Source organism: Danio rerio, chromosome 23 (assembly GCF_052040795.2).
Source record: "Danio rerio strain M-AB ecotype USA chromosome 23, GRCz13ab, whole genome shotgun sequence".
NCBI classification, from domain to species: domain Eukaryota; kingdom Metazoa; phylum Chordata; class Actinopteri; order Cypriniformes; family Danionidae; genus Danio; species Danio rerio.
This window is the reverse complement of record NC_141043.1, coordinates 36,477,553-36,499,100: the sequence shown is the minus strand read 5'-3', so window position 1 is coordinate 36,499,100 and position 21,548 is coordinate 36,477,553. Positions and strand designations below refer to the sequence as shown.

The 21,548-nt window shown below is 34.5% G+C and overlaps 1 protein-coding gene and 1 long non-coding RNA gene across 19 annotated transcripts in view; one reads left to right on the top strand and one right to left on the bottom strand.

Annotated features, from left to right (window-relative positions):
* Positions 1 to 21,548, bottom strand: part of rapgef3 (Rap guanine nucleotide exchange factor (GEF) 3) — a 76,800-nt gene that overhangs the window by 17,182 nt on the left and 38,070 nt on the right. For all 10 annotated transcript variants that reach the window (XR_015523783.1, XR_015523781.1, XR_015523780.1 and 7 more), the window contains 13 exons: positions 13,403 to 13,509; positions 12,496 to 12,617; positions 12,144 to 12,324; positions 9,914 to 9,998; positions 9,757 to 9,817; positions 7,317 to 7,393; positions 6,624 to 6,770; positions 6,453 to 6,547; positions 4,464 to 4,552; positions 4,141 to 4,219; positions 3,617 to 3,767; positions 1,613 to 1,695; positions 1,245 to 1,275 (listed from right to left, as the gene is read on the bottom strand). Coding sequence is in view for 6 of the 10 variants with exons in the window: in XM_087307518.1 (XP_087163644.1) it covers positions 1,245 to 1,275; positions 1,613 to 1,695; positions 3,617 to 3,767; positions 4,141 to 4,219; positions 4,464 to 4,552; positions 6,453 to 6,547; positions 6,624 to 6,770; positions 7,317 to 7,393; positions 9,757 to 9,817; positions 9,914 to 9,998; positions 12,144 to 12,324; positions 12,496 to 12,617; positions 13,403 to 13,509 (1,308 nt within the window). In the remaining 4 variants the exon portion in view is untranslated. The remainder of the gene's footprint in view (positions 1 to 1,244; positions 1,276 to 1,612; positions 1,696 to 3,616; positions 3,768 to 4,140; positions 4,220 to 4,463; positions 4,553 to 6,452; positions 6,548 to 6,623; positions 6,771 to 7,316; positions 7,394 to 9,756; positions 9,818 to 9,913; positions 9,999 to 12,143; positions 12,325 to 12,495; positions 12,618 to 13,402; positions 13,510 to 21,548) is intronic.
* LOC137489139 (uncharacterized) overlaps positions 1 to 21,548 on the top strand; it is a 49,532-nt gene that overhangs the window by 14,669 nt on the left and 13,315 nt on the right. For 3 of the 9 annotated variants that reach the window (XR_015523800.1, XR_015523806.1, XR_015523801.1), the window contains 4 exons: positions 3,623 to 3,763; positions 3,951 to 3,987; positions 6,462 to 6,563; positions 13,441 to 13,533. This is a non-coding gene — a long non-coding RNA (uncharacterized LOC137489139). Of the gene's footprint in view, positions 1 to 1,754; positions 1,823 to 3,622; positions 3,764 to 3,950; positions 3,988 to 6,461; positions 6,564 to 13,440; positions 13,534 to 14,376; positions 14,639 to 14,698; positions 15,163 to 21,548 lie in introns of those variants that run through there. The other 6 variants (XR_015523805.1, XR_015523798.1, XR_015523802.1 and 3 more) reach the window with 5 other exon arrangements.

Genomic DNA, 21,548 nt, shown 5'->3' with positions numbered 1-21,548 from the left:
GAAAGCGTTCTTGCAGGACTCCCAGAGTCCATCAAGATTCTTTGGATTCATCTTCAATTCCTCCTCCTCCATCTTAACCAAGATATGCTCAATAATGTTCATATCTGGTGACTGGGCTGGCCAATCCTGGAGCACCTTGACCTTCTTTGCTTTCAGGATCTTTGATGTGGAGGCTAAAGTATGAGAAGGAGTGCAATCCTGCTGAAGAATTTGCCCTCTCCTGTGGTTTGTAATGTAATGGGCAGCACAATTGTCTTGATGCCTTTATTAATCCGGGGTCGCCACAGCGAAATTAACCGTCAACTTATCCAGCACATTTTGACGCAGTGGATGCCCTTTCAGCCGCAACCCATATCTGGGAAACATCCACACATTCACACACACACACTCATACACTACGGACAATTTAGCCAAGCCAATTCACCTGTACCGCATGTCTTTAGACTGTGGGGGTAACCGGAGCACCCGGAGGAAACCCACGCGAATGAAGGGAAATTCCCCACAGAAACGCCAACTGACCCGAGGCTCGAACCTGCGACCTTCTTGCTGTGAGGCTAGAGCACTACCTACTGCGCCACTGTGTCGTTCTGAATGTAACCCCAAACCATAATTTTTCCTTCACCAAACTTGACTGATTTCTGATTTTTGATGAGAATCTTGGGTTCATGTGGGTTCCAATAGGTCTTCTGCAGTATTTGTGATGATTGGGATGCAGTTCAACAGATGATTCCTCAGAAAAATCTACCTTCTGCCACTTTTCCAAATGATCATCTAGAAGTCAAGTTATTATTTTTTGCTCTTACAAATGAGTTCGAAGACAAGACTATTGTCAGGTAGCGTAGATAAAGAGTAGAGAATAAAAAGCCATAATTATTCAAACTGTGGAACATTCTAGCAAGTCAGTCAGGATCGACGACAAGACTTTTGTCAGGTAGTGAATGTACTTAGTTTAAACATTTGTTCTGAATCATACTGCAAATATCTACACAATATTGCTGGGGTTCATGTGACCGTGGATAATTCTGACCTACTTTTAGTTTTCATTTCAGTGTTTTTGTAATGAATGTGTATTACAGGATCTACTTTTTGTTTTGTTCTTTGTATTTGTCTTAAGATCTCCGGCAACAGAGATGTTGACTTTTCCACCGGAGAGTTTGTTTATCGCTCTGTGTTGTAAAGTAGGATTTATTGGCTTTCTTATCGCTGCCAGTTTCCTATTAGACCAAGAAACCATTGCTTCTTACCTTTGTCAGAGTGTGACATCCATTCTCCATTCTGTAAAGTGTGCAATAAATAGGGTTTAAATGTGGGATTATGTAATGAGATTTTATGACATATTTAGCAAACTGAAGAGTCAAGCTGTGGACTTTTTAATAGCAGGTCAGATAAAGATTAATTGTGCTTTTTATGTTATGACTTTATGACATCATATGTGATTATATCATTTTTTGGCTCTAAACGATCCTTCTAAGTGTGAATTACAGTAGGTACACATTGAAGAATCACTTTCAATATGTTCATGATTCATCTGTCACAGACAAGGTTATATGGCACACATATTGAGACCACATATATAAGTGCAGGTGTTTGTATGTGTATGTATTATACTTACATTTTTGTCTTCCTCCTGTCCCTTAGCTGTTCTCTAAGCATGCTAGAAAGTCTTGAGTCTGCCATCACTCCTTCCCTGAATTTCTATCATAGAAAATGACAGTGATATTTTAACAGTTTTTCCCATTACATTTACCTTTTAGGACAACAGGATTGGCAGCAGCAAATGACTGTACAATTAGCCTGTTTTGACTGTTCAATGTCACAAAATGTGAGTGAAAAAATCTTCAAAGAAAAATAAAGTGTGTTGACACTTAGTTTATTCGATTGATATAGGATTTATTGGACACATTATGATGATATAATGTAGTTTTTTTCATGCATTTTTACTTTTACTTCTTATGTTTTAAAGCTGTGATCACATTCGAGTTTGAGCATGCAAATTCTGTACTACGTCGCTTTGAAAAGGGGCGGGATTAAATAAGATAATTAGACATATTAAAAAGCGAGTGATTGGTTCATATTTTAAATTTCTGTCCAGAGAGGTCATTTTTTGATCCTCAATTGGTCTCATGCTGTCAAGTGATGCGATTTCGCAGATCAGAGTTCACCAAGCTTGAACAGAAAAGTCCAGTATGACCGCAGCCTTTTTTCTAACTTTTTTTGACAGTTATTATTATTATTATTATTATTATTATTATTATTATTATTATTATTATATGGGTTATGTTAATATTGGTCAATATATTTATTTATTTTTTTAAATTTAAGTTTCCAAAAGAAAATACATACAGTTGTCAGAATTATTATACCCCCTGAATTATTAGCCCCCCCTGTTTTTTCTCCCTCATTCAACACATTTCTAAACATAATAGTTTTAAAAACTCATTTCTAATTACTGATTTATTTTATCTTTGCCATGATGACAGTAAATAATATTTTACTAGATATTTTTCAAGACACTTCGATACAGCTTAAAGTGAAATTTAAAGGCTTAACTAGGTTAATTAGGTTAACTAGGTAGGTTAGGGTAATTAGGCAAGTTATCGTATAATGATGGTTTGTTCTGTAGACTATCAAGAATATAGCTTATAGGGGCTAATAATTTTGACCTTCTAAAGGTTTAAAAAAAAATAAAAACTGCTTTAATTCTCGCTGAAATAAAACAAATAAGACTTTCTCCATAAGAAAAAATATTATCAGACATACTGTGAATTTTTTTTTGCTCTGTTAAACATCATTTGAAAATTGACTAATTTTAAACTTTTTTTGTAATTACTTTGGTCAATATATTTATTAAACATTGTTTTTCTTGTGGAAAAAATACCATACTTAATATTTAAACCTGGCAGAATTGTTATAACATAGATTAAAAAAAAATTACTACTATATTAGTACATTTTTTTGCATAATACATGGAAGGGGTATGGTACTATAATTGGTTATCATTTAATTATGTTTTTTATTATTGTTTAAGAAAATGTTTTATTATTAACAATTATTATTATATATATTATATATATTATATATTATATATTTTAATATATTAGTATCATATTTTAAAAGTATTTTTTTTGTAAAAAATCTAATTTTTAAATGAAATTAAATGTCAGGCTACGTTGTTGTTGTTATTATTATTATTATTATTATTATTATTATTATTTTATCATTAATAATAATAATAATAATAACAACAACAACAGCTTTTTAACAATATTTATATTGCAAATTTTGTAGGTTATGACTACTACTATTAAGTTGATGATGATGATGATGATGATGATGATGATGATGATGATGATGATGATGATGATATTGATGATGATAATATTAATAATAACATCATTAACTTGTCTTTTTTATAATATGTAATATGAATTGATTCATGCACTGTAAGACCAGCCAAATTTATTAATATTAGCACATTTAAAATGTTAATCTAGTTTGTTATTATTATATTTATTTTTTTAACTTGTAATACTTTTTACTTTAAATTACATTTGTGAACCATGATAAAACGTTTAACAGCACTGAAGTAGTACTACAGAATTTAACTCATTTTTACCTCCAGGAATTCAGAGGCCACAGGATCGTCCCTGAGCAGCAGAGCGAACAGAGCCACCCAGTGACACACCAGCTTCACCACCTTCTGCTTGGTGTTGAGAGCGTACGCTGCCTTCTCCAGGTCTGAGCCTTCAGACGGCTCCGCTTGGTAAGTGCAAGAGCAGGTTAAGGAACATCAAAACAATCACAAACAGCTCTTAGCTCTCTAGAAAAACTGGAGTGTTGTCGGGTATGTTCACCATGTTCACTGACTTCCATAGAACTTTTTTTCTACAATGAATTTCAGTGGACCGTTTTTCAACATTCCTCAAAATATCTTCTTTTGTGTTCAACAGAAGACAAAAACTCTAACTGGTTTGGAACAAGTCAAGGGTGAGTAAATGATCACAGAATTGTCTTTTTTGTGAACTATCCTTGTAATCAGAGTATTATTTTAATAGAGAATGTTGATGTTCATGTAAATGTTCTGGTAGAGAAATATCAATATGAAGCAGAATATAAGTGACTAATATACTGTAAGGATATTGATGCTGGAGGGCAGCACACAGTTGACTGCAGGGCATGAAGACGGGATGCGTTAGGAGAAAGTCAGTCACACAGGGATCTAAAGAAGCACAAAAAAAACAAGCTCTTAAAACTTCATCAACAGGGACTTGTTTTCATCACTGAGCTGTGTGGAGAAGCCCAGAACAACCTCAATCATCTGACTGCTGCTTTTGAATGGATGTGTAAACAAGACCAAATGAGCTGGAATGTTTTGGTCACTCCCTCAGTCTGACCTTCTGTGGTACACAACTATAATAACAGGTTGTTATACAAGTCACTCACAAACCATGCATCTGCCTTACCTATGAAGTCAGCTCCGTTGGTTTCCAGTTTTATGGCCTCCAGCATGTGCTCCAGGATCTTTTCCGGCGTTCCTGACATTACCGTGTACCTGGATAATTCAAACTATAGTTAGGCGTCCTCCATTTCTGTTGTTCATAATTGAATTAGTGCACTTGAAATCAAATAATAGTGATGACTAATAAGGATTGAGCTTGCATTTCATTGTACAACAGCACTCATACTGTATGTTGGTAACGTACTTGAATGAATCAGTAGTTGCACTTTCCTTGCGGACAGCTTTAGCGATGCTCGATATTCGTTATTCAGGGATTGTTTCACTTGCTGATGTTATATAAATGGTTTATAAAGATGCTGGATGATTTGATTTACACGCAGGAATGCTAAAATGAGCCCAGTGTTGTGAGGTGGAGACATTCCGTACAAAAGCAAATGCAATCTTTTTATTGAAAGAATGCTCCTTCAATACATGATACATAACCATCCCAGTGTTGATACATTAAATGTGAGGTTGTAAACTGTGTTGTGAATGTTGATTGGTGAGCTGGACAAAGACAAGCATATGTAGTTTGTAGATTCTTATAGAAAGTTTGCTTAAATATAGATAGTAGAGTCCTCTTTAGTTACAGTATGTGTTACGGAGAATATCGATCTGGAGGAATGTTTTCATTGCTTATTTTTAAGTGTGATTAATTATTACTCTATTAGCAGTAAAATATCCCGCTCATTTCACTATTTGTGAAATAAGATAATATGAAATGTATATTATGAGCAAATTTAATTTTTTTTAATTTTATTTAGGGATGTACTGAAAATTATGGATGCATTTGACCAAAAACCGAAATCAAAGCTTTTTAATAAATATTTAATAAATAGATTTTAAAAAGATAAATTATAAAAACTTAATAATATGTAATGTAATTAAAATAATCACACACCATTAAACTAAATTAGACAGTAAATGAGTCATAAGGTGACCTTTACCTGGTTTGCCATGACAAAAAACTAGCGATGTTGCAAGCATCAGAAACAAATATACTACATAAATGTCCCAGCATTATACATATATGATTTTTCACTAATGCATTCACATAAATGAGGTCACATAAATGAGTGAAAACGGTGTTTTGGGAGTTAACTTTGTTTTTAAAACAGTTTTGGAGCATCTTGCAATGTAAAAATAAGCATTTTTTTTTAAATATAATTTTCTAATAAGCATAGTTTATTATTAGGCTATTCATAGGCTATATTTGTAAATACAGCTGATGTAAAAGATTTTTTAATTTTTAAGATTTATTTAGGCTACTGCAGAAAGAAAAGACTGTTTTCATTGTAACCGAATGTGCGTGTTTATTTAACTATTAATATTACACTAATTTAGGTTTCGGTACCCATCCCAATGTGCAAGGTAGTCAAACGTGTGGTCAGCTGCTCTTGTGCTTTGGTTGGTGCAGCAACTATGCTTGGTGCATGCCATTGAAAAGAATGGGTTTCATAGCACAATACTTTCTATGTCTGGTGTGAAAACCACTTTAGACCCTACAGTAGCAATGGTTAGATGGAGAGTAGAACCTCTGTGCTGAACACTGATGGGCAGTGTGGTAAATCAGCTTTTTTTTGCTCATTTTTATCTTTTGACCAAAAATTTGAAAATGCAGATTAAATTTTGCTGGCTGAAAAAAGTATACGCTACATTTTTTATCTTAGTTGCATGTAAACCTATTGTATGAGACCCTCAAAACTAAATAAAAACCTTTAATCTAACATCATCTGCTTAAGTTGACGTGTTTTGGCTTAGGATAAAACATGCTGTTTTCCCATAAAAATTAAAGATGAATCTAATTGCTAAAAATGCTTATAATACAGTACAAAAGTTAAATGCATAAACACACTTCTTTTTATTCTGTCAGGTGATGCCAGTTTTAATTATTTAGCTCAAGTTAAATATTTGATATGTGCACTATAGTATAAAAACTGACAAAATGATTTACTTGTTGCAGCTTGGTGTATCCTGCGCCGAGCTCTTCTCAAGAACCAGAACGACTTTACCATGCTCCTCCAGACGGACGGTGTTTGCCTCGACGTCCTGCAGTTAAATCCAGGTTAAAGACACCATGGACTCACATTCAAATTCATGCTGAGCTATCCAAACACAAACCTACCTTAAGAATGCGTATAAAATCCTGCTTGTCCACCCGCAGAAAGTGGCAATTGTCCTCTCTTAAAATGATGGTGGCGGCTCGAGGAGCGTCATTCACCAATGCCAACTGGCCAAAATCATCTCCTTCATGAAGCGTAGTCACCAAGCCCTGAATGAGATCATCTTTACTTAAGATGCAGCACACACTTTATAGTCCAACAATGGAAGTATTTGTATTTAAATTCAATAGTGATTCAGATAGACAAAACAAATAAAATGATTGCTTATTTTTAACTATCTGTGTATGACAAAATAAAGTTAGCAGTTATATTTTAGCTTAATAGTATAGTTATTATTGTTGTGCTAATAATATTTTATATTTTTGTGTCAGTACAGTTGCCTTAATTAAAGTATGCAGGTCAAAGTGACTTACAAACATCACAAACTTTAAATAATAATAATCAAAACAATAAAAAAATAATATGTGTGAGATGTGTTGAGATTAAATCATTTTAATTTAATTGTACAGGAAAGTGCAAAGTTTTATAAACATATGCTCACTGATATGTTTAACACCTTTTTAGAGTCATTTATCATGCACATACACAAGATGATCTTATCTTTATAGAAAACACACATTATGAATTACCTTCAAACAATGCAAGTTATCTAAATTTAAACTCAAAGTCACTCAGCTGAAGGTAAATGGCTTTACCTTGCCGTGTGTGATGACATTAACAGAGCCTCTCCAGATGATGTACCAGGAAGTCCCTTTGTCCCCCTGACTGAACACTGACATAAATACAAACAGATTACACATTGTATTCTTATGATAAACACAAACTTGTGCCTAGAGACTTGACATGTACCTTCTATTTTTGGCACCAAAAGCCAGAATTGCAACTAAAGCTTGATTGGCTGATTTATTTTCAGATATAGATGCTATTTTTTTACCCTATATAGGTTTCATAAAAAAAAAAAAAAAGATTTACATTTTTAAAGTAATGATTTAAATAATAAAAACTATATAAATATTTATGGACTTTACATTTTACATTTGAATCCTCCTTCCAACCTATATAATACTCCTACATGATATATAGAAGTCAACATTTTAAATAGATCATCATCTTTCATCAAAGTTGTCCCAAAACTATTGAACAACACCTATTCTCCTCCTAGGACAATTTTGAAAAACATTTTGTCACTTTAAATGTTGACTTCTGTATAAAATATACAATAATAATGTTATTTTAATCCCTCTTTCACAAAAATTGACCCTACACACAGTATTTCGCTTGTTAAATCTTTAATTGCACTCTGCAGTATGTTGCATTGTAAAGAAAAATGAGATTAGTGTTGGCATATTAACGTAAAACGCTAAATAGCTAACTCAGCTGGCTTACAAATTTAAAAGATGTTAATATTACGTTAGATTTAGATTGTGACGTCAGGTGACCAGAATTCAATGTCTAGGCAGTGTTATTTTGTCCAGTAACAAAGTCAAATGACGTTGATATTTGGTTGATTTTAGATTGTGTTGGAAAGATTTTGCGTTACAAAAAAAATCTGATGTTAAACCAGCATCTTAAACCAACGTCATATTGATATCAAATTTATTACATTTATTTGTCAATTATGGCAACCAAAATCCAACATCTGATAGAGGTCAAGGTGGTAATGTCCACACAACATCAAGCTGTAGCATCATTAGAAGTTAATATTTGGTTGATTTAGGTTGTGTTAGAAAGTGACCAAAATCCAACAATGAGCCAACATCTTAAATCAACGTCATATTGACATTAAATGCTTACATTTATTCATCAGGGGTCTGTTCTTCGTACATGGATTACTCAATTAGCTGAATTTGGATATTGAAGATTTGACATGATCCAGGATCGTTTAGTTTTTCAAAACTCATCTGAGACTTGTTGTCATAGCAACAGTTCTGGTAGCTCAAACCTGCTAAAGAGCAGGCTCATTTCATAAAAGCAGGATTAGATTGGGTCAGTTCAGGCAAAGATAATACCAAAAGTATGTACCAAATGCTGATATTTTCTTACAGTAGTTATCCACACTTGGGAAAATAATAAATATATATGTTTAACTATATAAAATAAAAAATATATAGATTAATGAAACTTATGCAATCTGCACTCCGAAATTAGAGTACAAAGACTGCCACCTGGTGGTTCAAAGATAAAATTTATTGATAAGAATTTATTGATATTCGACTTAAAAAAAAGGATAATAATTTATGCAGTCATGCATGTGTTTTGACCGCCAATATGCTGCTGTTTTGACGCTTTGCAAAAGTTGCAGACACCTTTACCGATATCAAAATGCTTTTTTTAATGCAAAATTAATTTATACAGTTATTCCTTATGCCGATTAAAAAACTTGAGTAGCCCTAGGCTACTATAATAGAGAAAAAAAATAAAGAATAAAGAAAAACTTGACATCAAATACTGACATTTATTTGTCAGGTATGGCAACCAAAATCCTACATCTATGTCATATTGGTAACGTCCACACAACGTCAAGCTGAAAAACTCATGAGACATGATTTTGATTTTTGGTTGGACATTGACGTCGAAAACAAAATGCAATGTCCTCATGATGTTGGGGCACATTGTCAGTCTGACATCATGTTGATGTCCTGTGTGTGCTGAGAGTACATTTTAATATCAGAATGAAAATTTTAACAGGTAAATATAGCATAGCATTAATAGGTCCTAGAATAAAAATAATAATAATAATTTGAATAAACTAAACTACACTAATAAGAGTCTATGAATTTGACAGATTTTGAAAGTGACTAAACTGTCTAATTAGATAATCATCTGCCTCCTACTTGTTTTATTCACAGTGCATAAATGACTGCTGCTTTGACACCAGACGTGTTTAAGTTCTTTCTTTTCATTGTCTCTCAGCGTACTGACATTAAAATGTCAATCATTCAATTCATCAAACAACCAAGAAGTTACACAATAAAAAGTTTTAATCGTCTCATTCACATTCCTTGGTGTCTAAACAGGAATTCAGTGCTCGTTTGTTTTTTGTTTTTTCTCTTGCTAACCACAAATTCAATATTAGCTCTGTTTCTTCTTTACGCCCACCGCTAAATGCTATGTCATCATTGCTTTCACACTCACAGACTGTTCCCGCCTTGGCATGGCTTTCAAATACCAGCACTGATGCCAGCTCTTTACGAACCTACAAAAAAAGAGTGAAAAATATCGAACAAATGAGGGCCGAATTAAAATTGGTGGCACAAACAAATATGACATGCTTCAGTGAGTGTCGACTCACAGATGTAGACAAGTGGGCCACAGCTTTGACGTGCAGAAGTTCTTCATAAATAACTTCCAGATCTTCTGGGGTTCTCTGGCTTGGGCTATGACATGGACAGAGCGATAAATACATACAGAAATTTTACATTCAGAAATAGAGATTAAACATCATATGCTGTTCGATTTTTGAATATGTCCCTATGGAGCATCCCTAATTGAATTCGATACAATTAGCAAAAAATCACGCTGTGGAAAAACAACAGAGGATCAGAATACAATATTTTTGTCAAACACTACATAAATCATATTTTAATTTATTATATTTTCATAAAAAACTATTTTTTAACCTAAATAGTTTAAAAACAGCATTCTGATTTTCTTTCTGATTAAAAAAAAACTTTTTAATTTCTTTACATTTATGTTCAAAAACATGATGGACCCTTTTCACAAGATGGTTATGGCATGTTTAATAGTCATTAACATTTAAAATATTTTGATAAAAAAATATGTACATTTATAAAGCTATACTTTGTATTATATCATATTTGCATCAAATTACAAAAGAAACAGCAACTAATTACCGTTATGTAAGGTGATTTAATGCTGTGTCTGTGGGCGGGATGGTAAATTTGATGTTGTTCTGCCGTTATTAGTTTGACAAAATTATTTTCCTTTTTCTGAATATCTTAATAACACTATCATTGAGTTTTTCTTTCATTATTTGAGCAAATAGGATTGTAATAAATGTATTTGTTGCATTCTCCCATCCGCTGCTCTTAAGTGTACCCAAATATTACGACTTCAGCTGCTGAGAAACCCGGAAATGGGAAAAAGGTCCATTTATACAGTTGTTTTTCAATAGTTTTCTATGACAGAAAAACAATTCAACATATTTAGGTTTAATACTATTTCAGATAAATTGATAAAATCTTTACCATATGTGGCTGAAAAAATCTTTTTCTGAACTAAAATAAGTTGGGCAAACTTAAAGAAAGTTTTATTTATTATATTTATTATATTTATTAAAATATTATTTAAAGAAAATTAATGAAAGAAACATTATTTTGTGTCTATTCCAATGCCTTAGACCATTTATCATAAGCATATCAAACAGATCGATGAACATCACAAATGTTGTTGTTTTTTGTATAATTCAAAATAGTGTTGGGTCGATAGACGATGACAACGTCCATCGCCGATGGCTGATAGACATTCTCCACCCCACCCCGCTCGCGAAAAATACACACTTAGGCCCTGTTTACACTAATACGTCTTAGATTAAAACGATCCACATCCACACTGGCGTTTCATCTAGCCTTTCTGAAAAACCCTACTTCCACACTATACTGCTGAAAACGCACATCATGTGATGTGACCACACACACACACACACACACACACACACACACACACACACACACAGGCATGCGTTGCAGCATATGCGCACCTCTGAGCTCCAGCAGCCAGTTGGATATTATTGTATACTTTGAGCACAAAACCCCAGAGAGCAGTGCACGTCGGTTAGTTTATCAAGGATGTACCGCTGGATCACATCTCACTATGGTTGTTAAATGTGATACTTAAGTAATCTTGTCTTTATGTAATGACTCCTCAGTCTTTTGAATCTATCAGGTAACAGTGTCAGTACACTGCTTCAATCTTTCATGCTTGTACTTAATAATTTCAGCAAAAACCTCAGATACTGTTCGCTGGTTTCTGTTGGTTGTGGACATTTTTTACCAATCAAGTTTGTCGACGCTATTAAAATGACACAGATCACTCTGCCTATTCATACCAGAGTCCCGTGGAAAAAGTTATTTACAAGTAATTTATTTAATTTGTTTATGGGTAAAACAAAGACCATGCAGGTAAGGTAGTTAAAACAGTAGACTACAAACTATTAATTTGTTATGAATTAATTAATTATTCGTAAATAATTAATTCACCACCGGCTATGACGACGATGCCGTCGTCCATTGTGATGTTTCACATTAGACATCGTACAATGCCAAATTGGTCGACATCGCCCAACACTAATTCAAAACACTGCCTGGATGTTCTAAATGAGAAAAATCCACCATATCAAAAAACAAAACAACAACAACAGTGCATGTATCATAAACTTTGATCTCCAAAACAAACAGCTACTTTATAAACTGAATTAAAATAGTGTACTAATAAACTATAAACTACTGTATATTGTTGTTGTTGTTTTTTAGACAGTTTAGTAACAATTTCCAATGTCTTACCATTTACGCAGTATCATCGTCAAAAGAGCATCTGGGCCCATCTGGATTAGTAGCGATAAACTCTCTTGTAGTTCGTCGTCTTTGGAGTCTTTTTCGTTAGTTGTGTGATTGAGGTCAAACTCTGCTTCCATAAAGCGGTAAAACTGTGTGTCTTTGTCATGGAAGTTTAACTCCTGTTTTACTGCATATTTTGACAGATCATAGGTTGTCAATTAGTGAGACATCAATGTACAATTGCATTACTGTAAATACTATTGCATATGAATAAAATAATCACTCAATATTACCAATGTACTGTAGTTTTTTAATGAAGATGTGCATATTTAATCTTGTAAAGGATGTTGATATTTACCATGACCCAAAATGCCCTCATCCACCAAAACCTGCCACATTCCGACTGCCTGACTCCGGGACTGGAAACAATCATTGAGTTTCATTAACCAATCCACAAGCTCCTTTCCGCTGCAGCACTGTCTGTGGGACAAACCAGAGAAGCATTTTGCTGTCAAAAATCTGCAGACTGAGTGAAGATTTACACATTAATTTGCATGTTTTTGTGGTTGAATCCATGCATGTTGATTTATTTGTTACTCAATTAAATGCTGAGTGACTTTCGGAAATGGCCAGATCAGTTTCTGTCAGAAATATAGCATACTTGGTGCAAACAACTTGGGCGTCTATTTTTACAATCTAAGCTCAAAGTTTGATGCTCAAGGCACAAAAGCATTAACGGCGTGTCCAGATCCAATTTTGCTATTTTAAGGACTGAAAAATACAGCCTGCACCCTGGGTAAGGTCTAACGGGGTTGTGCTTATTCTCTTAATGAGTTATGAGTGTGTTTTGACTATAAGGTGCATTAAATCGATCAGACTCCCATCTTCCATTCCCTTTAAGAATCAGTTGTGTCGCGTGGCAGTTTTAATCCTTTAATTTGTTTTCATATGGAAAGATATTTGTGTATTGCTGTACGTCCTCACTGTATTAAGCAATGTGTAAGCGATTGGGCCGGCATAGGCACATAACTAATACGCTGGACCTTAGACCATGCGGTCTATTTCAGTTCCTCAAAATAGTAATGTACCAACAATGTGCCTTAACACATCTCCCTTTTAGACCGGCATGCCCATGAATCCACAAAGTGGCACAAAAGGATTTGCTATTTAAATAACGTGGTGCAAAACATGAAAGTTAGGATTGCTCTGGTCCGAAAATAGCAACAAATTGCGCCATACAAATCTTGCGCCTTATTGCGATGTACCTGTAGGTCTTAAGATGGTGTTTTCTGTCTCTTATCAGGCCTGGGTTACCCTCCATCAGAGTGCTGTAAACTACCCGTGCAGCCTTCAGGATTCGATCTGATAAAAACTGACAGAGACAAACAGAAAAAAGGTAAGAAATATTTGCGTTATCAATATTTTGTAGTGCTGTTTGCTCACAATAAGTCATATCTTTATTAATAAAATGTATTCAAGTAAATTAAAACTGACATCATTGACATTAAGAGTGGCTCAGTGGTTAACACTATTCCTTAAATGCAAGAAGGTCGTTGGTTAAAGTCCCAGCTGGGCCAGTTGCCATTTCTGTGTGGAGTTCTGTCCAGGTGCTCCGATTTCCCCCACAGTCCAAAAACATGCGGTGTAAGTGAATTGGATGAACTAAATTGGCCGTAGTGTATGAGTGTGTTTAAGAATGCGAGAGTGTATGGGTGTTTCCCAGAAAAGGGTTGCGGCTGAAAGGGCATCTGCTGTGTAAAAACTCATGCTGGAATAGTTGGCAGTTCATTCTGCTGTAGCGACCACTGATAAATCAGAGACAAAGCTAAAGGAAAATGAATGAATGAATAATTGACATTAATGGTGTCAAAAAAATAAATAAAAATAAGGTTCTTTATTGGCATAACCTTTAACATCCATAGAAATGTTTTCTAAACGTACTTTATGGTGGCTTTTTTAGCTTATTAAAATGTTCTTCAAGCTTTGCTGTAATCTTTAGTTGAAGGGAAAGCAAAAAAATGGTTCTTCTGTGGTTCTTCCCGGCACGTTAACTTTCATGAGTGTTTCTGGATATTTACATTTTTAAAAAACGGTTTTGAATACTGAAGACACTGAAATTAACTTGTGTAATGACTTTCTCAATCACTTTATTTGTTATAAATATTATATTTTTTGATCATATAATCCAATAATATCCAATCCTGATGGATTCATGGCAACCTGATTATTTCCCACACAGAAATGCTACACATTATGCAAATTAAATTTGCAATTATGCGGAGGATGTTTGCTCATTTCCAAAGGAAGACTGAACTAATGTACTTGTGTTTACGCTCATGAACAAAATTTCCTTTACAACTGTCAGGCGCAGAAACCCAGTGAGTTGGTGTTTTATCGAACAGGTGAGTGAGACATTTTTTCCAACACCTCCTCCGCTGAGTTGAAGTTACCAAACTGAAGATCGCTACCGTTCACACTCCTCCCCCGTATGGAAGCCGTTTCTCTGCTCATCTGTTTTCCTTCTATCCGCATGCTCTGTTTTCATCTATCCTCCCATTCAGGAGTTCTGTTTTCATCCCTTTTCCCACCCTTCAGCTCTGCTGGACCCCCTGCAGACAGCAAGTCCCGCTCTAGCTCCCAAACAGACTGGAGAAAAACCTGACCGCATTGATTGAGGCTACAGTTTATTTAACCACTGAAGCATGCCACCGTTGTTGCTATGCAGCCTTCATTTTTTTTTCTTTCTGCGTGTCTGCCAAGACCAACTCAATGATCACATGGCGATAAAACTGGTTCGGTGCATTGACACACTGTAAAGAAAAACAATCGCCTGTAGAAGTGGAGGCAAACATGGGGATTTAGGCAAGTAAGAATTGCACGCATTGGATTGGAAGCAAGTTTTTCCAGCTAAAAAGCCACCTTAGTCCTGCATCAATTTCCAAGCTGGTTTTGGTGTCAAGTTTGCACCAATGTGCTTGCTGATTAATTATATTTTTAAAGACACCAGCATATAAAAAGCAGTAAATACACTGGTCTTTCTTTTTTCTTTTAGCAACACTGTTTATGTGATTGAAGTCGTTTTAGTAGAGAACACACACACACACACACACACACACACACACACACACACACACACACACACACACACACACACACACACACACACACACACACACACACACACTCAGACCAAAATATATTTCATTTTACATTTATGCTTTAGAACATCAAAAGCTGCAAGTTCAAAGCCAAACGCCTCAAGCTGTTGCATAAGGTCGAAACTGCACAGCAATCAGAGGAAAACTGACAACTATTTGTGCATTTATCGATCCTCCATTCAAAAATTCGGGAAACTTAAATTCTCTTTTATTAACAAAGCCTGTGATGTGTTTTTCAACACATTGTTATTATTAAACAGTTTTAATATTGAATTTCTAATAACTCATTTATTTATTCTTTGCCATGAAGACTTTACATCATATTACACAAATAATAATTAAAAGACTTGACTGGTTTCATTGGGTTAACCATGTAATATAGGTTTGTTCCTATAGGTTGCTTTCAATCACGTGGTTCTGGTGACGCACAAAATTCAAGAATTAAAAATCTGAATAGGAGACATGGAGGAAAGTCTGTATTTTGTGATTTATGTCTTATTTCAAAGAAAAAATAAATAGAAATTAACCACATTTGTTGGGCATAGTCTTTATATCATGAAGAGGGCCGAGTTTTTTATGAACTAAAATATATTTGCCTGTCATCGAATTGGTACATACTGTATAATTACATTACATAAAAAATACTATGAAATACTAGTGTTTTGAAGCATACTATAGATAATTACTTGAATTATACCATCTTAGTGATTACATTGTTGCTGTGGTACAACACAACTATAGTAATAAACTAATTTTTCAATAAGCTTCAGCTTTCTACGCTATGATCACAATGCACCAGTTTACACTAACGTTACAGAATTTATTATTTAGTATTTATATCAGTTTATTATGCTTCAGTATTCTGTAGCATTCATAAAAAAGACATATACACAATTTACACTTTACTATGTGGTTCAAAAACATGTTTATTATAAATTACTATAGTTCTCCCCCTATGTGGATATTTCCAGACTTTGCGAAATAACAGATGAAAGCATACAAAAGCGTGGACGCATATCTACATTATTATTTGTTTATTTTTGTAAGGGGAAAAAATGCTTCATAATATAATAATAATCGTATAATTTTGTCAAAAGGGTTGAATTTCTTTTTTGCTACGCATCTCAATGTTCACGTTATGGTTTTTTATTCTGCCGAAATGCCAGCAAAGACATGGATTATTGCACAACAAGATTTATTTATTTATTTATTTATTTATTTATTTATTTATTTATTTGTTTGTTTGTTTTTTTATTTAAGGGGCTAAGAATGTTGACCTTAAAAATTATTTATATGTATTTATATATATGTTTTTATCATTTCTACCAAACTAAAAGAAATAAATCTTTCTCCCGAAGAAAAATATAGTAGGAAATACTGGGAGATTTACTTGCTCTGTTAAAGATCACATTATCACTTTAAATATTTAAATAAAATATTTAAAAAACAATACAAATTTTACAGGACAGCTAATAAATTTGCCTTTAGCTGTATACGTTTTTTGTATGTGTGTATTAAAAATGTGCTTATTCCAAAAACAGAACAATTGAACCAATTGAATAAGTCCTTTATAACCAAATAAAAATACATACCTGAATACAAATCTTACTGATCCCAATTTCTTTAACTGTATTGTATTTTTTTTAGAGTGCAGTAAGACAGTAGCATCTAGCAGACATCTAGCTTTATTGTCGGTGGTGGAAAGAGTACTGTAAAATCGTACTCAAGTAAAAGTACCATTGCTTGCCTAAAAATATAGTGCAAGTAAAGTAAAAGTATCTGTTGTAAATATTACTCAAAGTATGAGTAAAAAGTAGACCATTCAAAACTACTCACTACTGCACTGTAAAAAGCTAATGAATTTGCATGTTATTTGTGGATGTGTGTAATATTTGGTAGGATTTTAGGCTGTGTTGGAAAGTGATCAAAATCCGTCATATTGACGTCAAATACTTACATTTTTTCATCAAGTATGGCATCCAAAATTCAACGTTTGATAGACATCATAGCTAACTTCCACATAACATTAAATTTTGACGTCAACCCGTTTTTTATTTTCAAACAAAAAGCAACGTCTCTCTAGCATTGGGGTACGTCATGTTTACTCATCATACAGTAAGCATCCATCAACTTCTCATCAGTGACATGCATCTAAACAGTCTCAATGGGTGAAAAGCTTTTAAACATCTTCTTTTGGACACTTTTAATGCCTCCAAACTGTTTGCTGCAATTATAAATCGCCCATGTCTTGCAGTTCATTATGATGGGATCTACTTTCTATGTTCGATTTGATTGGATCGGCAACACAGGGCGGATTTTTCTAATCCCCATAGACAAGAAAAAGTAAAGTTGTGACTGCAAGTTGAAGGAAAGTAATGGAGTAAAAGTACCAATACTGCACCAAATATGTAATCAAGGGAAAGTGAAAGTACACATGTTTAAAACTACTTAGTAAATTACAATTCCTGAGAAAAACTACTCAATTACAGTAATTGGAGTATTACTGTAATTTTTTTACTTTACACCACTGGTTACTGCATGACTTATGTATTGGATTTGGGTTAATGTGTTTGAAAAATCTATATTTTTTTACCATTTTAGAAGGGTCAACTTACAAGAGCCAAGATCTTGCATGGTATTTTAGAATGGATGAATTGAGACACATGCTTCTGCTCCACCCAGTCATTCTCAGTCTCAAAAAATGTTTGAACGACTATTTGTTTGTTCTGTTTCCTCCGCAGAACAGTTTGTCCCAAGATAAGCTCTTGAACTTGAATCATTTCTCACACTTTTATTTGTTGTGCTTGTTGCTGAGGGCGGTGACGTTTGCCCCTTCTTCGAGGCCCCTTGGCCTGCTCGGTCAGTCACGGTGATGTAATTGCCTTCTGACCCATGAAGGATGGACTGACCCGTCTTTTCAGTCCAAAAGGAGGCCACATCTACAGTACTGTTCTCACAGGACCACTTCATTAAACGCTGCACAAGGCAAGTACTGTCCAGAAACATGTGCTTATTCTTCACTCCAAATAGTCCAGGGGCATTTTCAGAGTTATAAATCTCTTAATGCTTGTTAATGCAACTCATTTAGTAATTAGTATTCAGGTTTAGCTGGTAAATGTGGTCAACCCACATCCAGCCCGTATCCTGAGAGACCTCGGCGTTCTCCATCAAGATCATTTTACTCAGCGTGTGCCCAGACACAGAGTCTGCAGAGCCTGGCCATGTAAATCTCTCTTCTGTCATCTCCGCTTCACCATTCCGTCCCTAGAGATGAGGGTACGGATGGGAACCCTAGCTGGTTGCCCATTCCCAGCATTCAGCAGTCTCCTGGGGAATAATTACTCCAGCGTGGACTTGACAACTCTACTAAACACCTGGGAATAGATGTATCGTAGGATACCTGTGATAACAAAAAACATGGCTATTCCCCAGCCATTCTCCAAAAGGGAGAGGCATATCATTTAATTTACTTAGTAGTGTTGTTTGTAGGTGGCTTAAAGATAATAAGTAATAGTCATGGAGACAATATATTTTGGTATGTTTTTAACAGAAGCAGTGGTGTAAAATTCTTGAGTAATTTTGTGTAAAATGACAATTTACTCAGCCTTATGATTTTGAAGAATGTCGAAAATAGGAGCCATTGACATCCATAATATAAACAATTCTTTGGAAGTCAATGACTAGTAGTGTTCAAACATTCTTCCAGTATTTTCTTCCTTTGTGTTCAGCAGAAGAAAATCAAACATTTTTTGATCAAACGAAGGGTGAGTAGCAGCAAGAAGGTCACTGGTTCGAGCCTCGGCTGTGTAACTTGTCATTTCTTGGTGGAGTTTACATGTTCTCCCCGTGTTGGCGTGGGTTTCCTCCGGGTGCTCCGGTTTCCCCCACTGTCCAAAGACATGTGGTATAGGTGAATTGGGTAAGCTAAATTGTTCGTAGTGTATGTGTGTGAATGAGTGTGTATGGTTGTTTCCCAGTGATGGGTTGCAGCTGGAAGGGCATCTGCTGTGTAAAATGCTGGATAAGTTAGTGGTTCATTCCTCTGTGGCGACTGCAGATTAATAAAGGGACTATGCCTTAAAGGAAATAAATGAATGAATGAAGGGTGAGTAGTTTTGGTAAGAGATGTTAACGGACTGGTTGTACTTTAATTTGATGCTAAGTTTGAAGAAAAACTGTCTTTTTTTACTCATTACAGTTTATTTAAACTTGTAAAGTGCTAGTTACATTTTAAAAGTTTTTTTCCTACCATTTTACACATATAAAATATGATGAAATCTTGATGTTTGAGAACTAATGATGTTTTACCCCATACATCAAGCCCATCAATGGCAATTTAATAGCAAAAGTGGATTTGGACATGCCCTAATGCTTTCGCACCATGCACTTTAGACTTTGCACCTAGATCATTAAAATAGAGCCCTTAATCGTGTGCTGGACATGAAAATAATTAAATTCAATTCAGCTTTATTTGTATAGCGCTTTTACAATGTAGATTGTGTCAAAGCAGCTTCACATAAATAATCATAGTAACTGGAACAGTGTGGTTCAGTTTTTAGTGTTTAAGTTCAGTTCAGTTCAGTTTAGCTCAGTTCAGTGTGATTTAATCATTACTGAGAGTTCAAACACTGAAGAGCAAATTCATCGATGCGTAGCTCTACCAATCCTGAACCATGCATGCCAGTGGCGACAAAAACCTGGGCCAGCCTAAAATTTGCAAAAAAAAAACACTTGTGTTGCACCTGGAATAATTTTAACTTCATTGTTTAGGGATATTTTTGGCTTTAAAGGGATATTTCACCCTAAAATTACATCTCTGCCAAATAAGTCATTTTAAAGAATTATTGTTTATATGTAGGTCAATGGGTACCATCAACCTTTTTTTATATCATGATTCAACAGAAGAAATAGAAAGAAAACTCATAAAGGTTTAAAACCACACAAGGGAGAGTAAATGGTGAGCTAATTTTAATTCTTGGGTGAACTATCCGTATAAAAGACATGCTTGCTTTTCTGTTTCTCCCCAGTGTGTCAAAGGATTTCAGAAAAGCTCTAACTTAACCACCAGGCCACAAAACACTGCTTACAGTATGTGACGACTCCGCGTGACTAAGGGTTTGTCTGCATTGTTCAAGTCCAGGTCAGATTGCTATATAAACTGTCCCCAGTCTCCAAAAATAACGTACAAAGGCAGCATGAATGAAAGTACTGGCTCCACAATAGAGATGAACGTGAATATAACGTTACACCACAAAGGCATACAGTGCGATCTTTCCTACTGTAATGTACTCAAAACAGAGCTCAATTACAAGAGATGCTGATAAAAAAATGTCCTTATTGTTCAGCCCTGTTTGTATGAATATGAATAGCTGCTCAAGTGAACAACAGAGCCTCACCCTACCCAATCCTCTAACACAATGCTTCAGCTATAAAGTTTTGTCAGGGATGTGGTTGTGCTTCCTTTGTACTCAAGTGTTCGTCATTCGCATTGGTGGGGTTTTAAAGTAGCACTAGCGCAGGCCAGTCCTCCTCTGTTGTGTGGGGAGGAAACGGGCTGTGTTTTCCATCTGTGGGTGATGTTTACAGCGGAGGCAGTAGTGATGGTGTGACCTTGGTGAGCTGAGGGAAAGGCTAGATTCTGCACAATGCATGCAGATCTCACAATAGAGGTGGGCAGGAATCATATCATAAACACTCCGGCCGCATTTTGGTGATGACCTTGTCAGGAATATTATGGTATATTTACTGAAACTACTGAAAACAGTTTTGCCAGATGAAGTAAGGAAGGAAGAAAAATTTAAATATTAAATTCTATTTCAGTCAGTTGCCATGGCAGCAGTTTTAATTAGTCATTTATTAGTTCAAGCACTAACATTATTAATTGATTATGAAACTAAATAATAAATTAAACTAATTAAAATAAATGACACTTTTTACAGCAAGCTTTCATTTGTTAACATTGTTTTAGTTATAGAATTACTATTATATTATATTATATTATATTATATTATATTATATTATATTATATTATATTATATTATATTATATTATATTATATTATATTATATTGTATTATATTATATTATATTATATTTTATTATATTATATTATATTATATTATATTATTCATGGGTGGTTCATTGCGCTGTGGCGACCGCTGATTAATAAAGGGACTAAGCTAAAAAAAAAAATGAATGATATATTATTTATTCATTCATTTTCTTTTCGGCTTAGTGCCTTTATTCATCAGGGG